Here is a 19,792-nt window from a genome sequence, read left to right on the forward strand (position 1 = left end):
TTTTCTCCACAATGGAATCATTTGCATGGCAGAGTTCGTCCGTTTTTTCTTCCAGTGCATTGACTCGCGACCCCACTTCATGGATGTCTTTTCTCATGTCAGAGACTGCAGCTTGGAAGTCAGCTTTCATAGAGGTGCGCAAGTCTTGCAGCATGGACGCCAGGCGTTTTTCCGACACAGAGATGCCCTCAGCGGTTGCTGGCCTTGAGTCTGTGTCTGATCCTGCCTCTGAGGTATGAGATGGTGAGTGGGAGCCGCCGCCATCTTGCTCCATGCGCTGTTTGCCGCCTTTCCCCTGTCGGAAGAAATCCGAGGCCCTCTGTGATTTCGGGGGTGCCATCCTGTGTGCTGCCGGGTGTCCTGCCGTTGGGTACCTTTGCCGGTCGTTTCGGGCTCTTTTGCCGGTGTTTTGCCGCTTAACAGGCCGTCCGATCACGGAGCACTTACAACATGCGACCGCTCCGTCCGACCGGAAGTTCCGCCCCCCTATCAGTTGATGTTTAACTGCTTCTGCTAGCTCAAGTGTGAGCTTCTGCTTTGTAGTGAGATTGAGTGGTGGAAGGGGAGCAATGTAAAACTGCAGTACCTTACAGCCACGCAGTAATTTCATGTGTATGTTCTAGCGGTCACTATTTAGTCTGCCTATATATGCATAAGCCTTAAAAATGTTCCTCGCTTGTTTTATCTTTTTCAAAAAACTATTAACTAACTGTTTCACGCTTTAGACACCCCTATAATGCTTGTTTCACTGTCTGAAACTATGCTGACTCTACGAAATATAGTGCTGTTAGCTGATGCCTTTCAAATGCTTGATATGTATTACTAGCCTGTATTTCCTACTGTGGCTACACAATCCTGTTTATAACTCGCAGACACAATCTTGTACTATATCTAAACTTAAAACTACTCAGCATCACTCTAACGTTTAAACAAAAATATGCCGGCAATCTTTCTGTTCATGTAAAAAAAAAAAAATGTGCTGTACCAACATGCCACTCATTGAAATGCTATGATTATGCCTGCAGTTGCTGTCGTGGCCCTGCACGCTTGTCTGTAACCTATATGCACATGCAAAAATAAAGATTTAAAAAAAAAAAAAAAAAAAAAGAAAGAAAAACCTGACTCCTAACTTTTTTAGCAGTCTTCTAGATTCCAAGCAAATTTGTCAAGCCCTGCCCTATGGGCACCAATGCACAGAAAACCCTCTCGGTTGAAGTTTAACTCGAGTGCCCTCACGGCAGGTACTTATTCAGTCTCCCTCATTGGTGTTATGGGGACTTGTACTTTATGTAAATCTTTTTCATTCCTTCTCTGTTCTGATCTAGCCACTCCCCCCCCATCGTCACCCCCTTGTGCTGAGCTCAATTTCATAGATTTCAAGGTCCTTCCCTCACCACCAGTTTTAAGTCTCCTAATCCCTCTAGCCATCCTGTCCCCCACTACAGCAGACCCTCTTACATTTAGGTGCAATCCATCATGTCTATAAAGATTGTACCAAAGCACAAAATTTCTAAAAAGCCAAAACCCTTTATCCTACACCATGACTTTACCCTTCCTAATCTACCGCTGCCTTTCTACTGTAATGAGCAGCACAAGTAATATTTCTGCTACTACATTGGATGTTCTTTGCTTCAGTTTATTACCAAATGTCATTATTTAGGACTTTATTTTCATCTGTAATTGGTACCCATATGGACCAAACCGCTGGATCTTCCCTAGCTTCTCCCAATAATCCTTCCATTGTCAGCAACATGCCAACAGCAAACTGTCTGGTTGAGACAATCTGAGCGGCTTTTGATAATAGCAGACTAATTGCAAGATTGTCAATTCTGTCTCACTGTTGTAATTTGCTTCTTCAGATCTCCAAAAAGGAGTTTCCAGAGAAGCTACGCATTCACATCTACCATAGAGAGAGATATATATATTTTTATATTTATATTATTATTATTGCCATTTATATAGCGCCAACAGATTCCGTAGCGCTTTACACTATTTTGAGAGGGGGGATGTAACAATAAATAGGACAATTACGAGAAAACTTACAGGAACAATAGGTTGAAGAGGACCCTACTCAAACGAGCTTACAGACTATAGGAGGTGGGGTATTAGAAACATTAGGACAGGAAATATCAAGTCGGAGTGAAGCAGAGCTGGAGGAGAGAGCAGAGCACTGTCCCATAGGAGAGAGCAAGAGACAGGTATGTAAGGTAGAGATTACTCTGGGAGGCCATAAGCTTTCCTGAAGAGATGGGTTTTAAGGCCCTTCTTAAATGATTGAAGACTAGGGAGAGTCTAATGGCAGTAGGCAAGCTATTCCATAGGAGAGGAGCCGCCCGCGAGAGATCCTGCAAGCGCGAGTTGGATGTACGGGTGAGAGCAGCGGTCAGGAGGTGGTCACGGGCAGAGGGGAGGGTACGAGGAGGGGCATACCTATGGATCAGTGAAGAGATATAAGAGGGGCTGGAATTGTTCAGTGCTTTAAAATGTATGGGTTATCACTTTGAATTGACTCCTATAGGATACAGGAAGCCAATGTAAGGACTGGCAGAGGGGCGAGGTGTGAGAGGACCGACTAGAGAGGAAAATCAGTCTAGCTGCAGCATTCATTACAGACTGTAGCGGGGCAATACGGCTTTTGGGGAGACCAATCAGGAGAGGGTTACAGTAATCCATGCGGGTAATTACTAGAGCATGGACAAGCTCCTTGGTAGCATCTTGAAAGGGGCGGATGCGGCTATGTTTTTGAGTTGGAACCTACAGGACTTGGCAACCAACTGGATGTGAGACTCAAAGGTGAGACCAGAGTCAAGTATGACGCCAAGACAGCGCACTTGCAGGGATGGACTCATGTGGATATAACTGACTTGAAGGGAGAGCGAGAGAGGAGGATCAGTGTTAGGAGGAGGAAAGACAAGGAGTTCAGTTTTAGAGAGGTTAAGTTTCAGAAAGCGTGAGGACATCCAGTCAGAGTTGGAAGAAAGGCAAGCAAGCAAGCAGTGAAACGTTGCAGGACGGCAGGGGAGAGGTATTTCTGAGTGTCATCAGCGTACAGGTGGTAGTGGAATCCAAAAGAGGCAATAAGTTTACCAAGAGAAGCAGTATAAAGAGAAAATAGAAGGGGACCAAGGACAGAAGTTTGGGGAACTCCAACCGAGACAGGACGAGGGGAGGAGGTATCCTTGGAAAAGGAGACACTGAATGAGCGTTGGGAGTATATATATATACACACACACACACACACACACACACACACACATATATATATATATATATATATATATATATATATATACACACACACACACACACACACAAAAGCCCACACAGGTGGAAATTAAAAGGACACTCACCTAATTACTCCAGGTTAAAAAAAACTCCAATGAGTATCTCTACTGAAGTCCTCTCAGGTAGGAAGAAATGCTGCTGTAAAGATTATAGCCCACCTCCCCAAGCACTAGACGCCAGGGGAGAACAACAACCTTTATTAAAACAGAACATCTATTTATACCCCTAACTGCCTTAATTTACTTACATTAGGGTTACAGTGGTATCCATTGGCAGTATGGACTTTGGATAGAACCAATCACACTGCATATTCCAAGTCAACCAATAAACTTGGGATAGCAGCCAAGGCACACTACAACCAGGGTGAATGGAGCCCTGGATTTACTAGGAAGGGTAGGGACAGACCATAACAAGGGCTGAGGACCACATAATAGATTTAAAGGAGTGGCACGGCAGTCAGTTTGAACTGGTCTGGAAGTGTCCCTGGAACAATGGGACGACACCCTACTGGGAAAATAAGACCGTAAAAGCACATACAACCTGGACAACCAATACGTGCAATTTAGTACACAGGACCTAATCATATGGGGAAACATTTAGGCACTCATAACAAAACCGCATACCAAAAGTATCGAGGCCATGGGAATTTGCAGGCTCCTCCACAAACTTTCAAGTAAAGCAGATTTAAAGAATATGAAATACCAACCTCTATCCACAGTTTCATAGTTCTCCAAGGGAACTCCTGTTTTTCAAATCCTACATAAAAATAGCCTGCTTAGGAGAGACTAGTTGAAGTAACACGTGACACCAAGTGAAACATTGTCTTCTCCTTCAAAACTAACTCACCCCCAACCTAAAAAAAAAACAAAAACAAAAAAAAAACCTTGCTTTGTACTTCCAAAATTTGCATTTTAGTGAATAAACCGTCAATTCATTATAGAACGTGATAACACCTAAAAAAAGAGTTGTAGTGGTCTCGGGATATTTTAAAATATATATATATAAAAAAAAAAAAACACAAACAACAACAACGCATTGTGCTAGAAGAAGAAAAAAAAATCCACACAAGTTTATATTTTAATTATAATTTTTTATGTTAATCCTGTTGAGGATTAGCACTTTTGCAGGCCTTAAGCATATCCAGAATTTCAGGAATACAATATACTGTCGTCTATATTTAGGTAAAGCATGACTAGAGAAGGCAAATGTTTAATCATAGTCTTATTTATTGGAAACACCCAATCTTCACAATGCATTAATTAAAACCTATATCCATCTACCTGACCAGCCTCAATAGTTACATAAGTAAAGCTACAGAAATAAGTTGACCTGGAGAAATGACACGTCATTGGGTGGAGTGTCCAGACACGGGATAGCAAGTTTGTTTTTGAAGTGTAATGTTGTCTTCCCATGGAACATAGTTCACTTCTGATTCACACTGCAGCCTCTGTAAAAACAAGGAAATAGAGGTCAAGTTTTAAGCTCCCCACAAACGATGCAACCAACATCCACAAATTATCCCCCTTTCCAGTCAAAATGATTTTTTTGAAAAGTTAAGATAACTTTTAATAGCTTATTTGAAGAAGTCAGGGTGCTAGGAGTCTACAACTTTTAAATATGAAACTGATCGCAATATAATTTATAGCTCTATGTGCAGAGGTGTAACTACACCTCCAGCAGTGTCAGAAAAACAAACAAAAAAAACAAAAAACCACCCTCTTTGAATTCTACGATTTTACATATGACAATCTGTACCTTAGCTGGTCTTACAATTAACAATACACAACATATTGTTTAACATCATTGTTTAACAAAAATAAAGCCAAAATGGAGAAGCCATGTGTGGAAAATCTATGCCCACCCTTACACAGTTTCCATAGCAATCAAGAGGCCAAGTAGAAGATAGGTGCTGCTAATCAAATGCCCTTTATTAATTGATCAACAAGCGTGACCATCTCTATAAAAACTAAAGTTGTAGGAGTTTGCTGGTCTGGAGCATTCAAGTGTGATCGGCAATTCATCAATGATCTTAAAGAAATTGTTGCTGCCCATCAAACTGGAAAAGGTAATATGGCCATTCCCAAACAAATTTAATGTTCATCATTCTACAGAAAGAAAGATGAATCAAAAGTTAAAAAAAAAAAAAAAAAAAAAAACCCAACCAATGTGTTTGTGCGTTTGGTTTTTGCCAAATGTGGCGCTGTGCATTATGGCCAAACACCTCATACCAACTATCAAGCACTGTGGTGGAAGAGTGATGATTTTGGTTTGTTTTGCAGCCACAGGATATGGGAGCCATTTAGTCATTGAGCTGACCATTAATGCCTCTATTCTAGAGTCAAATGTGAGGCACCCTGTCTGACAACTAAAACCTGGCTAAAGTTAGGTCATGCAACAGGAAAATGATTCCAAATCTACAACAGAACAGTTGAAAAAGAATAGAATCAAGGTGTTGCAATGACCCAGTCAAAGTCCAATCCCCTTAAAATGCTGTGGTGGGACCTTAAGAGAGCTGTGCTTAAACAAATGCTACCAAACCTCAATGAACCAATGCAACATTGTAAATAAGAGTGGGTCTCAACGTGAGAGATGCATACAGAAAACAATTACTTCAAGTTATTGTTGCTAAAGCTGTTTTTCAAGCTATTAAATCATAAGGGTTACTTCAATTTTCACATATGGCATCTCTATTTTGGATTTATTTGCGTTAATCATGACACTAATGTCATGTGGTGTTCCTCTGAGGTTGTATTTACATCATTTTAGGACCTGTTAAGGAACAGATGATTGGTAATTTGTCCCGATATATAAAAATCAGAACGGGTAGACAGGATGGCTGTAGATAATAGACTTTGAGGGTGGGGCAGAAATAATAATAGGGCTTGCTTAGAGATTAGATTCTGGTGCCACAATCTCCACACCTCTAAGGAGTGCAGTGTTTCAGAGATGATTTTTGGAAGTGATAGACCAAATATTTAGGGTGCCACACCATAGGTGTCAAATGAAAATACGAAAAAAAAGGTATACATTTTCAAGTGAGATCCAGGGAGGAGGAGTGGAGGGCAGTCTAAATTCTAAAGTTTGTATTACAGTTTGGAAAGATGCTGGGAGAGTAATGGGTAAGGTAGTAATCAAGTACAATATCCATGGGAAAACATTGATCTTTATAGTATTAATGTGTCCAACCGTGCTATGATGTCAGATCTTAAATTATTTTCCTTAAAGCAAGTCAGAGACCCCAGTCAAAAAAAAAAGTGTACCTGGACTGTAAGTCTGCCTAAAGTATTCTGAGGCAAAAATAAAAAGGGGGAGTGCTTGAGCTTTGCTAGAATTGTTTTACTAGAAAAAGATCTGCCTATATTCAGAGGATTAGTAACAGGCAAGTTATTGAGTACTCTGCGAAGAGATTACCAGTAGAATATCATCAACAAATAAGATATTTTTTTTTTATGTTCACCTAGCAAGGTAGCGATATGAGACTGAAAAACATTTTATGAACTAATCATCCAAGGGCCAAAATAGGGATTGGGTGAGACAATGCAACACTGACAGGTACCATTCCCAATTGGAAAGGTATTCAACAGAAAACTAGGGGGGAGGAGAAGAATTTAGCTGAAGGGACTGTGTAAAGACCAAGGACAGGGCAGGGAAAAGCAAGTCAAAATCTTGCAGGGTTGGGGACATACATTGCCAATTTAATCTGTGGTGTTTTTAACATCTAAAGAAAGAATGACATTCGGTATTCTGAAGGGGACAGCTTATAAATTGGTCTCAAACGTGTGAGGGGCTGGAGTATTCCTAGTGTCAGGCATGGTTAGCAGAGAAAAACTGCAGGTTAGTAGATATTAAAGCAGATATTTTAAGGATAGAAAGGATCTCATCATTTAGTCTCCAGAGCCCCCAACCCAGAGCTGGAAAGTGGTAACTGAATGTAGTTTTGGTAGGAGCATTTTCTTATCATGAGATAGGCCAATATCAGTAGATGACTTAATTCTTCAATCTGTAACAAACAAACACTGCAGTAAAGAATTTGCAAAACATTTCCCCTTAGGTGCCTAATCCAGTCAAGTAATGCAATCCATAAATAAATAAGATCCCTAGATTGAAAACTAAAAGCAAGAAGGCTTGTCTAGTGAGTGATTGAATACCAGTGGTATCAAATAAGAGATTCAGGGTAAAAATAGAGTTCCCGAAGTGTTCCCCTTTCACATTCAATTTTTTTTCTTTAATTTTTTTAATTTAGAGAATGTCTACAAAAATGGGTTCCTCGCAGATGGTAGATTTAAAGATAGTTGCATCTTTCATAATAAAATAATAAATAAAAAAATAAAAACATTTAGAGGCTTAAACTACGTAGTATGTAACGAAAATATAAAAATAACTGCCCATGAGAACTACATATGGAAGTTACTCCTAAAGTGGTAGTGGGTAAGGGAAGCATCCCAAACAGAGGGCATTTTTACTGAGGCAGATATCCTACGGGACAGAATTGTATTTATTTATTTTTTTAAAGCAAAAAAGAAAAAGGAAAATTAAGCTATTTCTATATTGAAAATGCAAACATTAAAATGACAATGAGGGCGAGAGTGAAATTCTATGCACAAAAGCATGAAAGAACAGATTATAGAATAAAACCCAAGTACAATGTATGGGTACGAACTGCAAGAGAAAAAAAAAAAATTTTAAAAAAAGGAGCTATAGGGCACACACCTCTAAATTATTTCATATTAGGTGGAACTAAAGAGCATCAGAGCGCTTTAAAAAAAAAAATTATATAGAGCTTAACTGGGACTGAATAGAAAGGACTGACGGTAGTTGCCAGTGATGGCGAATAGAAGTATCCCACCTATTACAACATAGCTTGCGCAGTGTCAAAAGAAACGGAAAAGGAATCAACCATAATATCTGAAGTTTCTGATACTCTAGATCTCGTGTTTAGGATGTCTGCAAAAGGCTTTAGAGGATGGTGAAGCAAGGCCAGTTAGCAATATATTACAAGACTGTAGTAGCTGAACTCCTTCCTCCAGGGTTGTCACAAGTCTCAGGGATCCATTCCCTTTAAATCAGCAAATCTGTTGCATATCCCCACCAGTAAGTGATTACATAGAGCATTGTCAACCGTGATAAGTTTGCTGCATTTTTACATTGTAATTGTGAAGAGGAACATACAAGGATAGGCCAGAACGCATATCTGGTAAGGTATGCAGCCTTCTTGGGTTTGTAATAATTAAGAAACTACAGCATCCACAGACAAGCTGTGAGGTTTAGGAAGGCAGTGGGACCGATCCATGAGCCACTGACTCAAAGCACAGTTTAATATATATACACACACTTTTTTTTTTTTTTTAAAGAGTGCAAAGAGGTAGGAGAGTGCCACAAACTGGCTTGAGTTGCCTCATGGTAGCAATCTTATCCAGTGTGCACTATACTATACAGGTACAATTAGAGATAATGCACTCCTGTGCTTTAAAAAAAAAGTTATCTGCAGTAATATTGTGGAAGTTCCATCTTGATAGTAGGTCTTGGACTGACTATTTGAAGTATTTTTTGCTCAGAGGCCAGGTCAGTCTGATATTTATCACAGGGTGGAGGAGGAGGCGTGTTAATCTGTCATCTTGAGATGTGCCAGGCATAAATTTCTTTTTTTTTTTTAATTATAAATATAGATTTGTGTCCTGATGAAAGTTTACTGAAGTGGACTGAAACGTTGACTGGATTAAAAGCTATTTTTATACAAGTCCTCGAGTGCTGGCTTGACTTGGAATCTGTATGTTTGGGCAGCTGAGCACCGGGCATTTTAAAAAGAGGAAAACACACACACAAACCAATCCATGCAAAAAAACAATAAAACATTTTTTTTTTTTAACTTGTGTATACATTTGTCTACTATGCACTTTATGTTTGATACATTTAATACAAAATAGTTAATATAAAACATATGCCATCATGTACCTAGGGCTGGAGACCAAAAGATTTCAGCAGGTTTCCTTTTTCCAGGGGATCTCAGGTATCATACACCTGAATAAAAATAAAGTGCCCACCCACTAAAAACAATTCAATTATCTGATAGGGACTAATGTAAGACCTAAGATCTAATTTATGCTAAAAATATAAAAAGCTATTTTATTTGTTTGCCATAGGTTTTTATAATTTGTGTGCATGGTCTGTGTGGTAACAAGATTGTTTTCCCAATTTCTACCACCCTGTTTTAATTGATGCACTGACTATTTTGGATGTGCTAGGCACAGCCTGCCCACGGGTTATAAAACAGGAAATATCCGCACTGATGGTGGTAGTTAGGAGCCACATCAGGTACACAGATTATATGAGGCAATAAAATAGGATACTAAATCACTGACTTTGTAACATGCTGGAACTGCAGTTACATGCGACTACTATTCTACTTGTGTGTTAGGTATAGACATTTTACATACACACAAAGCCTGGGCAAGAGAGATAAGAGGCTTTCCTCTCTGGACCAGGGCCATTGCAGGGTTTATAGCAGGAAGGTGAGACCAGAACACTCAACCATCACCTCTCCTTCATGAGTGCCCATCTGTCAGTGTTTTCTCTGCTACCATGGCAACGCTCCAATTCCACAGTGCGGGACACGCAAGAACACCACCTAAAACACAAATTGTGCACAACATTCTCCAAACAAATTAATCTTGAAGTTTCTCAATAAACGGCACGACCACTGATCTCACAAGCATGGCAGAAGCACTGAACACATGCATCAGATGTGCCATGAGTGGATTACACTATTAGGTTAGTGCCTTCCTAGGGAAAACGTTTGGGCAAGTACAGTAAACACCCAGCTTGGAATGTCCCTTTTAGGGTCAGTTATAACTGAAGTATCTTTTGACAATTTAGAAGTATAGGTTAATTTACAAACATGCACTCTATATTTTTCATACAATTTAAGTCAAAACAACTCAGCTTTTCACACCATCCAACAGAACATGTGCAAGCAGAATACTCTGGTTTGGAGATGTTTACGCAACAGATTATTTAGTAAATAGTGACATCACCTTTACGTTTCCTCCGGTTTGCAGAGGACAGTTAGTCAAGGACATGTTTCCATTTTTTCTGCATCTGGTTTTCCCAATGAAAAACACAATCTTGTAATTAACTCCAGCCACAACCTATTAAGAACACAAGATGAAAACAAAATTGCCACGATCAGATAAAAAATATGCAACAGGACTTTTTTTAAATTTCTTCACTATCAATTACTGTATACATTTGTTTGAGTTCACTTTGTATAGTGCCAGTTCAGCTCACACACTTCTCTTAGTAGTCACCCCCCCCACCCCCCAACTTGTGAGGCACTCACAGATATGAGCATTTTGCCCAGCACCCAGTATGTCTGTGTGAGAGCCATACAATTGTTACGCTGTCAACAGTGTCAAACTTACCTTTACGCACAGCGGGGGGATACATCAGTATTAAAAAAAACACTAAATTATGTAATTTGTGAGGCCTCCAGACTTTTGGGATAGATTGAGTAGATCCTCTCCGTGGGGTCCAGTGGTCTGCTATGATCTTTGTGCTCTCAATTTAGTGAAGTCACATCTTGGCTCCAGGTATCACAGTATGCACAAAAGAGCTTTACAGCCAGAACAATTATAGGTTAGAACTAAACCTACCTCCCCCTACGTACTTTTTGGCAAAACTACCTGATGCCCAAGAAAGCAGGTGCCAACTGTCCTGGCACAGGGTGTTATGTGGGCCCTAATTGTGGGCTTGTGCCAGCCCTGCAAACCAACTACAAAAGGAGCTTGCAATGACCGTCAAAATAATAACTGTAGCATTTCAGTCAGAAAACTACTTAAAAAGGGGAAAGTCTAAGGCCCCAATACTATATTCCAGTGAAAGGCCAAGAGACACCTTAAAAATTAGAAGTTTCAGACATATTTTGAGAGTAATGAGACCAAATGCATCAACCTAGCATTACTCTCCAAAAATGGCTGAAATTGAGGTTGCCAACGTGAAGGTGAAACTTCCTCGTTAACAATAAAACAAGTAAGGACTGGCTGACAAGGTCCTCTGGGGCGCCCTGTTTTGTTCAAATTTCTCCCAGAGTTAATTAGGAGGTTTAACCATTACTTCTGCTCCAAGTGGTTGGCGCTCTAGGTAGAGCAAGTTTTCTGTGGGTTGAATTGTGGGTTAGGATTGGGGTCACTTGGTAGCTCAATATTTGTTGGTTTGTCTGAGCACTGTAGGGGCCTTTTAGACAGTACATGGTCAATTGACAGTGTACAAATGTGCGCAGCGGGGTTAGCAGTGGTAGGGTTAATGCGTGATCGCTGCTGGCGGGTTGCAAAGGCATCGGCAATGGTCTTTGGTCCAAAGCGGGAAATCTGCAATATACAAGGTGCTTTGAGGCAACAGCTGGCGCCAAAAACCGCTGAAGAAAAACTGTATGCCACAATAGCTGTGGAAGATTTGGATTAAAGCTGTTCCCCACCCTCCCCTCCCTATAATTTTATTCCATGTCGTTTTTTTTTTTTATTGGGGTTAAGGTCACCTGCCTATTTTAAAGGGGGGGAGGGGGACGGGTGAATTGCGGAGTTTAGTGATTTAGTTGTTTAAATACTGGCTAATAGGGCAGAACTCTGGTAATTCAAGTGTTAAATCTCTGGGGGTTTAAAGACTGGAGATGTTTGGTTACAAGTTATATATTTTAAAGGTGATTAAGTTACGGTTTGTTAGGATTGTAAACTAAATAGAAGACCATTGCCTTTTCCACCACATATCTGAATCTGTGTGTTATTTCACTCTATTTATTATGTATATTCAGGAAATGTTGATATGTTTGTGTATGCTAGGATTAACACCTGCAGTGCACGATTCATGCAGATGATTTAGCTTTGACTCGTTCAGTTTTCCCAGTGTAATTAAAGGGACACTCCAGGCACCCAGACCACTTCTGCTCATTGGAGTGGTCTGGGTGCCAACTCCCACTACCCTTAACCCTGCAAGTGTAATTATTGCAGTTTTTCATAAACTGCAATAATTACATTGCAGGGTTAACTCCACCTCTAGTGGCTGTCTACTAGACAGCCACTAGAGGTCATTCCTAGTTTGTAGCACAGGTTTCCTGTGCTAGAGCGTCGCTGGACGTCCTCACGCTGTGTGAGGACCTCCAGCGTCGCTCAAAACCCCATAGGAAAGCATTGAAATGATTTTTCAATGCTTTCCTATGGGGAGACGTAATGCGCATGCGCGGCATTTCCGCGCATGCGCATTAGGTCTCCTCGGCCGGTGAGCGAGATTAGTCTCGCCCACCGGCCGACGTAATCACTAGGAGGAGCGTCGCGGAGGCGGAGACAGCGGCGAGGGACATCGTCGCTGTCCCAGGTAAGTCACTGAAGGGGTTTTCACCCCTTCAGTAACCGGGGATTGGGGGGTTGGAGGGACCCTCCAGTGCCAGAAAAACGGATCGTTTTTCTGGCACTGGAGTTCCCTTTAAGGCAAGACGGCGCACGTTTGGTATGATGGATAGTGCTTACTCCACTCACTTTTACATTGGGGCAACAATGCAGGCAAGTCTGCATGGCTTTCAAAGCCTCAATTCAGTGCCAGCTTTGTTTAAGTTAATGTTTGTTCTCCACGTTTTGATCACGGAGCACTCTTATTTACTGCGCGGTTTGGCTGGTGGAGAAGAGAGACCATATAGCCAAAATCCAGATAGCTCATAACCAGTTCATGGCTAGGTGGCGTGGGAGGGCGATTGTGATCCCATCAGGTGTATTCAGAGTGCATTGTATGGCCACAAGAGCAGGCTATGGAACTGCCTGGGATGCCAGGCAGTCCCTCTAACAGAGAAATCAAGTTTACAAAATGATTACACATTTGCAAAATACATTCGTATACCACAAGACTTAAATAGAAAAATATATATTATATGTGCAATTTACATGCAGGGAGGTGTGACATGGGATGTATAAACAAAGTGATTTGACTCAAATAGATAATTGAGCAGTGAGACTGCAGGGGCATGATCTATACACAAAAACGGCTTCATTAGGCTAAAGCGGTTTTGATGCCTATTAAGAGGCCACCAGTTTGGGTGGAAAGACAACTAAGCTGTACAGAAGGATTGTGCGGATTCATGTGTTGTGGAGTGTCTACAGGACATGGCAGTCTCCAAGCAGATACCTGGCAGTAGGTTGTTGGAAATTATTTGCGCTTGATCGTATCCCTGTAGGATAGAAAAGAGGGACAATGGGATTTGCACCCAAATATGGACAACTGGGCCGTATGGGTTAGATACGTTCAGCCAATGGTAATGGATGCAGGGAGCGATTTGACTGCTTAAAATGAGGAATGGGAGAACTCCTGGCACCATAGCCACTATAGCTTGACCCAAACTTTTAAAAATGTACTTTCCATTTGAAACAACACTTTTGTAACAACACATGAGAGCCTATTAGCTTAGTCTTATTACTCTGTATAAAGAAATTTTACATGTAAAGTTATCCATGATTTCGCTGAGGTTGTGACGGACAGGGAGACTTTACAATAGAAAGAACTGATGGGACACAGTGATCATGCTTAGGGGAAACCCAGCATGCTGTATGTACCCACCGCCACCACCTCCCCAGCCTGGCTCTGTGTGTACCTACCGCCACCAGCACTACCTCCCCAGCCTGGCTCTGTGTGTACCTACCGCCACCAGCACTACCTCCCCAGCCTGGCTCTGTGTGTACCTACCGCCACCAGCACCTGGCTCTGTGTGTACCTACCGCCACCAGCACCTGGCTCTGTGTGTACCTACCGCCACCAGCACTACCTCCCCAGCCTGGCTCTGTGTGTACCTACCGCCACCAGCACTACCTCCCCAGCCTGGCTCTGTACCTGTTGCTGGGCACTCTTTATTTTGATCAGGTTGTATAGAGTGACGTCATTGCTCTCCATGTTGTATCGCTTCACACAGTACGCAGTCACCTTCTTCACCCCGTCACTGTTCGGGTCCCCCTCCGACCACCCCCCGGGAACAAGGCTGAGAGCCCCGAGCGAGATCATCACACACATCGTGAGGAGAGCCACACCGGGCACCTCCATGTCTGCCGCAGAGTGACTGACTAATACCGAGTATACTGACAGATACCGTGTGACTGACTAATACCGTGTATACTGACTGACACCGTCTGACTGACTGACTGATACCGAGTATACTGACAGATACCGTGTGACTGACTGACACCGTGTGACTGAGAGTAGCCCGCGGGCGGTGTACCTGCTGTCCTCCTCCCAGGGCGGGGCTCCAGGTGTACCCAATACATACTAATCCGAATTAACCGATTGCGTGACAGAGAGCTGTGCTCACATTATTATTATTATTATTATTATTGTGTAATTCAGCGTTATACCTCCAGCGTTTAGAAGGTGAATGAGTTTGTTCCATGTCAATTCCAATGAACTGGTATAGAGGAATTCCTGTAAGGAATTATAAAGAGAGATACACGCACTACAGTACTGGCCGGTTAGCTCAGTTGGTTAGAGCGTGGTGCTAATAACGCCAAGGTCGCGGGTTCGATCCCCGTACGGGCCAACATGTTTTTTTTTTTTTTTTTTATTCAATTCTAATTACATTACATACTCTCAGGCATGAAGTGCATTGTGATAGTGTCTATATTGACAGTGATTAAAGGACCACTATAGCACCCAGACCACTTCAGCTTAATGGTCTGGGTGCCTGGTCCAGCTAGGATTAACCTTTTTTTCTATAAACATAGCAGTTTCAGAGAAACTGCTATGTTTATATTAGGGTTAGTCCAGACTCTAGTGGCTATCTCATTGACAGCCGCTAGAGGCGCTTGCGTGCTTCTCACTGTGAAAATCACAGTGAGAAGACGCCAGCGTCCATAGGAAAGCATTGTAAATGCTTTCCTATGAGACTGGCTGAATGCACGCGCGGCTCCTGCCGCGCATGCGTATTCAGCCGAGGAGGAGAGCTCCCCGCCCGGCGGGAGGGGGACCCTGAGGGTGGGGGCACCCTCAGGGCACTATAGTGCCAGGAAAACGAGTATGTTTTCCTGGCACTATAGTGGTCCTTTAAGTGATGTTAATGTTAAATAGGTAACATCATCATTTTGTATCCTATACCATAGGATCTAGGAAGGCACCTAAAGTAAACTAAATATATATGGAAATGTAATATACAAAACAATGTGCCTAAACATCAAACTTTCTCAAAGAGAGAAGGAGAGAGTGCGTTTTATTTTTTTTTAGTGTACACCAAGCATGTCAAACTTGCGACTCACAATGGATATATTTGCAGCCCGCCTGCCCTGGGGCCACTTTGTGACTGCGACCAGCCACAAGACAGGAGAGATATTTCCTGTCTGATTCTTGCGTTCCCTCCCATGGCCGATCGCTTGCTCCCGCAGGTCAGCCATTCCCCCTTCGCTCCTGCTCACAGTGCCAGAGGAGCGTCTGGCCTACTTGAGCAAAGAACAGCAGGGCTGGAACTGGAGGACGGGTGTCTCATCTTAAGGTAGTGGAGCTTGGTGAACTTTCCTGTGTAGTGTGTTAAATTGGGGAGGGAGAGGCAGTGTTTTATATACTTTTTGACTTTTGTGCCCCATTGATTATTCCTTTAGATATTGTAGTATATTGAAATTTAGGATATAATAGTCCATAACACTATACTGTAACATATTAGATTCACTTATGACCACATTGTAGAGGCTCACTTGATAATTTGTGCAATATGTTCACCAATATGACAGCTATTTTATTCTAATATATTTTCACTTATTTATTTGTTATAGATTTATAAGACCCTCTGGGACTGTATTATATTGTACCATGTTGTCCTGTTATTGTCAACTCTCATCTACCCCTGCTTGCACGGTCGAAACCTGTTGCCATAGCAACCGATCGCTACATTATGGAGTGGGTGGCCTCGTTTATGAAAGGAGAGACTCTCCCACCGGTAGCAGGTTACACATTAGCAACCATAGCCGATCGTATCGGTGGTTGCTTAGAAACCGTGACGCTTCCAAGGCTGAGACATGGCCCCCCCTCCATCACGTGATGCAGAAGTCTGGATTGTTGAGGCACATGCGCACAGTATAGTGTTATGGACTATTATATCCTAAATTTCAATATACTACAATATCTAAAGGAATAATCAATGGTGCACGAAAGTCAAAAAGTATATAAAACTAATGGAAATTACATGGTGTGTATCCATATCATAGATGAGTGTAATAATATACTACCCATGTGATTATGTGTAAGTAATTAAGGAAGGGCTATCTAATTTTATAATAAAGCCCCTCATATCGAACAGTCTAAAAAATCTAAATATAATATAGGTGTCAGTCCCCCTAGAAACTGTGACACTTCCAAGGCTGAGACATGGCCCCCCCTCCATCACGTAATGCGGAAGTCTGGATTGTTGAGGCACATGCGCAATGATGCCGGGTACACGCCGTGCAGGAGGGATGATGAGCTACAGCTGATATGGTGAGTGTTTATTGGAAGAGATGTCCTATATATGTTTGTTTTTTGCAATATTTTATGCCTTGTGTGTCCTGATGAAAGCTCCGACCGGGAGCTGAAACGTTGACCTAGTCTACCTACAAATAAACTGGATGAACCAAATCCAAGAGTGCCGGTAATTCTTTTTGATTTATATATTATTGGGACCTGGCACCTGGTATTATTATTTAAGTAGGAGTGCAAGAGGCTCTTTCTTGTTTATATATATATATATATATATATATATATATATATATATATTTATATATATATATATATATTTATATTTGTGCTCGGAATTTAAATACGTAATTGATAGTAACTGTTAGCAAAGTTGGTTGTGGTGTGCCGAAACCAACGTACGAGTGGGCCTGTAAATAAAAGAGGGCCCACCAAGGAGAATGTAATTATAACAGGGTGTAGGTGGGTGGGAACAATCAGCTGAAAGGCAGAGGTGAGTAGGGGCTGGGAGTTTAAGTAGGGGACTTACTCCTCCCACAAATTCAGGCCTCCACAAGTTCAGGCCTTTTAACTTGTGCTCGGAATTTAAATACGTAATTGATAGTAACTGTGAGCAAAGTTGGTTGTGGTGTGCCGAAACCAACGTACGAGTGGGCCTGTAAATAAAAGAGGGCAAAAAGATAAATTCGAGAAATACACACTTTATTGCATTTTTTACAAAACCAAGTTGCTGAAAGCTTGGCGAAGCTCTTTCTCCGGCTGTGGAATATATGCAGTATATATGGAGGATTTCCACCGCCCCAGTCTCTTGATGATATGGACCGGTGTGTTAGTGCTAGAGGCTGCAGAGGCGGCTCTTATACGGAAGGAGTGCCTAGAGAATGCAATCGGGTTGTGTCCGAGCTTAGAGAACAGAATTCTGATATGAACCATCAATTTTGCTGTGGTTAACGGGTGCCCTTGTAGTGTTAAGAGCGGAGAGTCCAGTAGGTGACCGTGCAGAGTTGACCGTAGGTGGTCTAGTACTTTTACCGGACACCAGGCATTATCAGTAGGGAAGAGAGGAATTATAGTAGGGTGTAGTGACCGGTTGGTTTTAGTTGTAGGGATCGAAAGTTGGTAGTGATCCTCTATTTTAGTGAGGTGTGATATTTTAAGTCTTAGCTTCGTATCTCCTTGACAAATTACGGTGAACTCTCTAGGTCTGAGAAAACCGTAGAAAGCGAGATATAAAGCAGATTTGATCACCGTATTTGTGCCGATGTCGAATGGGGCTGTGTCAAGGAGATTGCTAAGTGACCTGAAGATAGGCCCATCTATAGGTAATCTAATGGTAGAGAGTGGAGGTGAAACCTTTGATATTCCTTTCAAAACCTTTTTGACGGGGTATGAAGACAGGAAAGGTGTGTTGTTAGGAAAAAAAGGTGAGGCTGTGGTGCTGGACCCCCGTGAGATATAGTTTAATGGTGTTGTGAGATAGTTTAAGGTGTAGGTGGAAAAAAGAGGCAAAAGCCACCATGGTTTGAATAGAGAAGTCACCTTGTAAACCGAACTCTGCTGTGAATTTATTAAATATATTAAGAGCCCTATTGTAAGTGATAGCCGTGTTTGGTGATAATGCTTGGTGAGTGAGTGCTCTAGCGTGGTTCAAGAGTGTGCTTAATCCAGGATTAGATCGTGGAACCGTGGTGTCCTGGATGGTTGTAGGTGAGCCGTTGGGAGTGCCTGAGAAAATGCCTGAAATTGAGAACGAGAAAGAGCGTCAGCGGCCGTGTTGTGAATACCCGGGATGTGAAAACAAACTAAGTGAAACTGGCCGGATGCTGCCAACCAGGTCAGCTTGCGAATCAGCCGCATGATGGTCAGGGAAGATGATCGCCCTTTGTTCACGATTTCGCAAGCTGCCGAGTTATCAGAGTAGCATTTGACTGCCTTGCCAGACCAGAGATGACCCCAGGTGTGTGCGGCCGCCACAATGGGATAAATTTCAAATAGTGCTGAGGTCTCTCTGAATCCTGGCAAGGCATCCGTATCAGTGGGCCAATGGCCCCTGAACCAGTGGTTCCCAAAAATGACTGCAAAACCGGTATTGGCTGCTGCGTCTGTGTGGATGATGGGTGAAGAGGGGGAATAAACATGGAGATTCCATTCCAGTCCTTCAAAAACTTCCCCCACATAGCTAAGTCAGCCTTGGCGTGGGGGTCCAAAGAAACTGTGCCAGAGTCCGGAACTCCGTGCAGCAGGCAAAGGAGTCTGGATATGAAAGACCTTCCCTACGGAATGATGCGCATCGCAAAGTTCAGGGATCCGAGAAGGGACTGAAGTTCTTTTCTAGTGCAAACATCATTCCGCAGGAACAAGTCATCTCCCCTCTCAAACGTGACAGTTTGTCGTGGGGGAGGCTAGCTCTGAGGTTAACCGAGTCCAGTACTATCCCCAGAAAGGTCAATTTAGTTGTGGGGCCTATAGTTTTGGCTGTGGACAAAGGGACTCCAAGTGTGGAAAATAGTGCAGTAGTGCTTCTGATTGCTGTGGGTGAAGGTGACCCTGGCTCTATTAGTAAAAAGTCGTCGAGGTAGTGGATAACGGAGTGACACCTGGTGACGTTCAGAAGCAGCCAGCATAGTGACTCTGCGAAAATGTCGAACAGTTTGGGGCTGCTTCGAGAACCGAAAGTGAGTCGTGTAGAGAAGTAATATTTCCCTCGCCATTTAACACCGTGTAAGTGCCAGAGTGAGGGGTGCATGGGTAGTAATTTAAACGCGTTTGTGATGTCCGTTTTGCTAAGCCAGGGTCGATTACCAGATGATATGATGGACTGTATGGCGTCGTCGATGGTTACGTACTGAAGTGAAAATTTGTCTGCTGGAATGAGTGCGTTTATGCTTGGAACAAAAGAGGAGTGCGGTGCCGATAAATCAATAATTAGACTTTTTTTTTTTTTTTTTATTAGAATATTTGTGAATAGCAATACCAATGGGGTTAGTGCGCCAGGAGGAGAATGGTGAAGAGGTGAAGGGGCCGATCATGAAACCGTGATTTCAGAGGC

General features: G+C 42.3%; 1 protein-coding gene and 1 non-coding gene across 3 annotated transcripts; one reads left to right on the forward strand and one right to left on the reverse strand.

The window, feature by feature from the left end:
- Positions 1 to 4,354: 4,354 nt before the first annotated feature.
- Positions 4,355 to 14,511, reverse strand: CST6 (cystatin E/M). Of its 2 annotated transcripts, none has more exons than XM_063437454.1 (3): positions 14,128 to 14,511; positions 10,317 to 10,430; positions 4,355 to 4,732 (listed from the first exon to the last, which is right to left on the reverse strand). In XM_063437454.1, exons 1-3 carry the CDS (start codon positions 14,353 to 14,355, stop codon positions 4,631 to 4,633), a joined length of 444 nt encoding a protein of 147 aa, XP_063293524.1. In that variant the 5' UTR covers positions 14,356 to 14,511; the 3' UTR covers positions 4,355 to 4,630. The 2 variants fall into 2 exon arrangements, with proteins under 2 accessions (XP_063293524.1, XP_063293525.1); XM_063437455.1 differs by having other exon boundaries at positions 4,494 to 4,732; positions 14,149 to 14,509.
- A 260-nt stretch (positions 14,512 to 14,771) lies between these two features.
- TRNAI-AAU (transfer RNA isoleucine (anticodon AAU)) lies at positions 14,772 to 14,845 on the forward strand. The gene has a single exon. It is a non-coding gene; the product is annotated as a tRNA-Ile (tRNA).
- The last annotated feature ends 4,947 nt before the right edge of the window (positions 14,846 to 19,792 follow it).

This window comes from Pelobates fuscus, chromosome 12 (assembly GCF_036172605.1).
Source record: "Pelobates fuscus isolate aPelFus1 chromosome 12, aPelFus1.pri, whole genome shotgun sequence".
NCBI classification, from domain to species: Eukaryota; Metazoa; Chordata; class Amphibia; order Anura; family Pelobatidae; genus Pelobates; species Pelobates fuscus.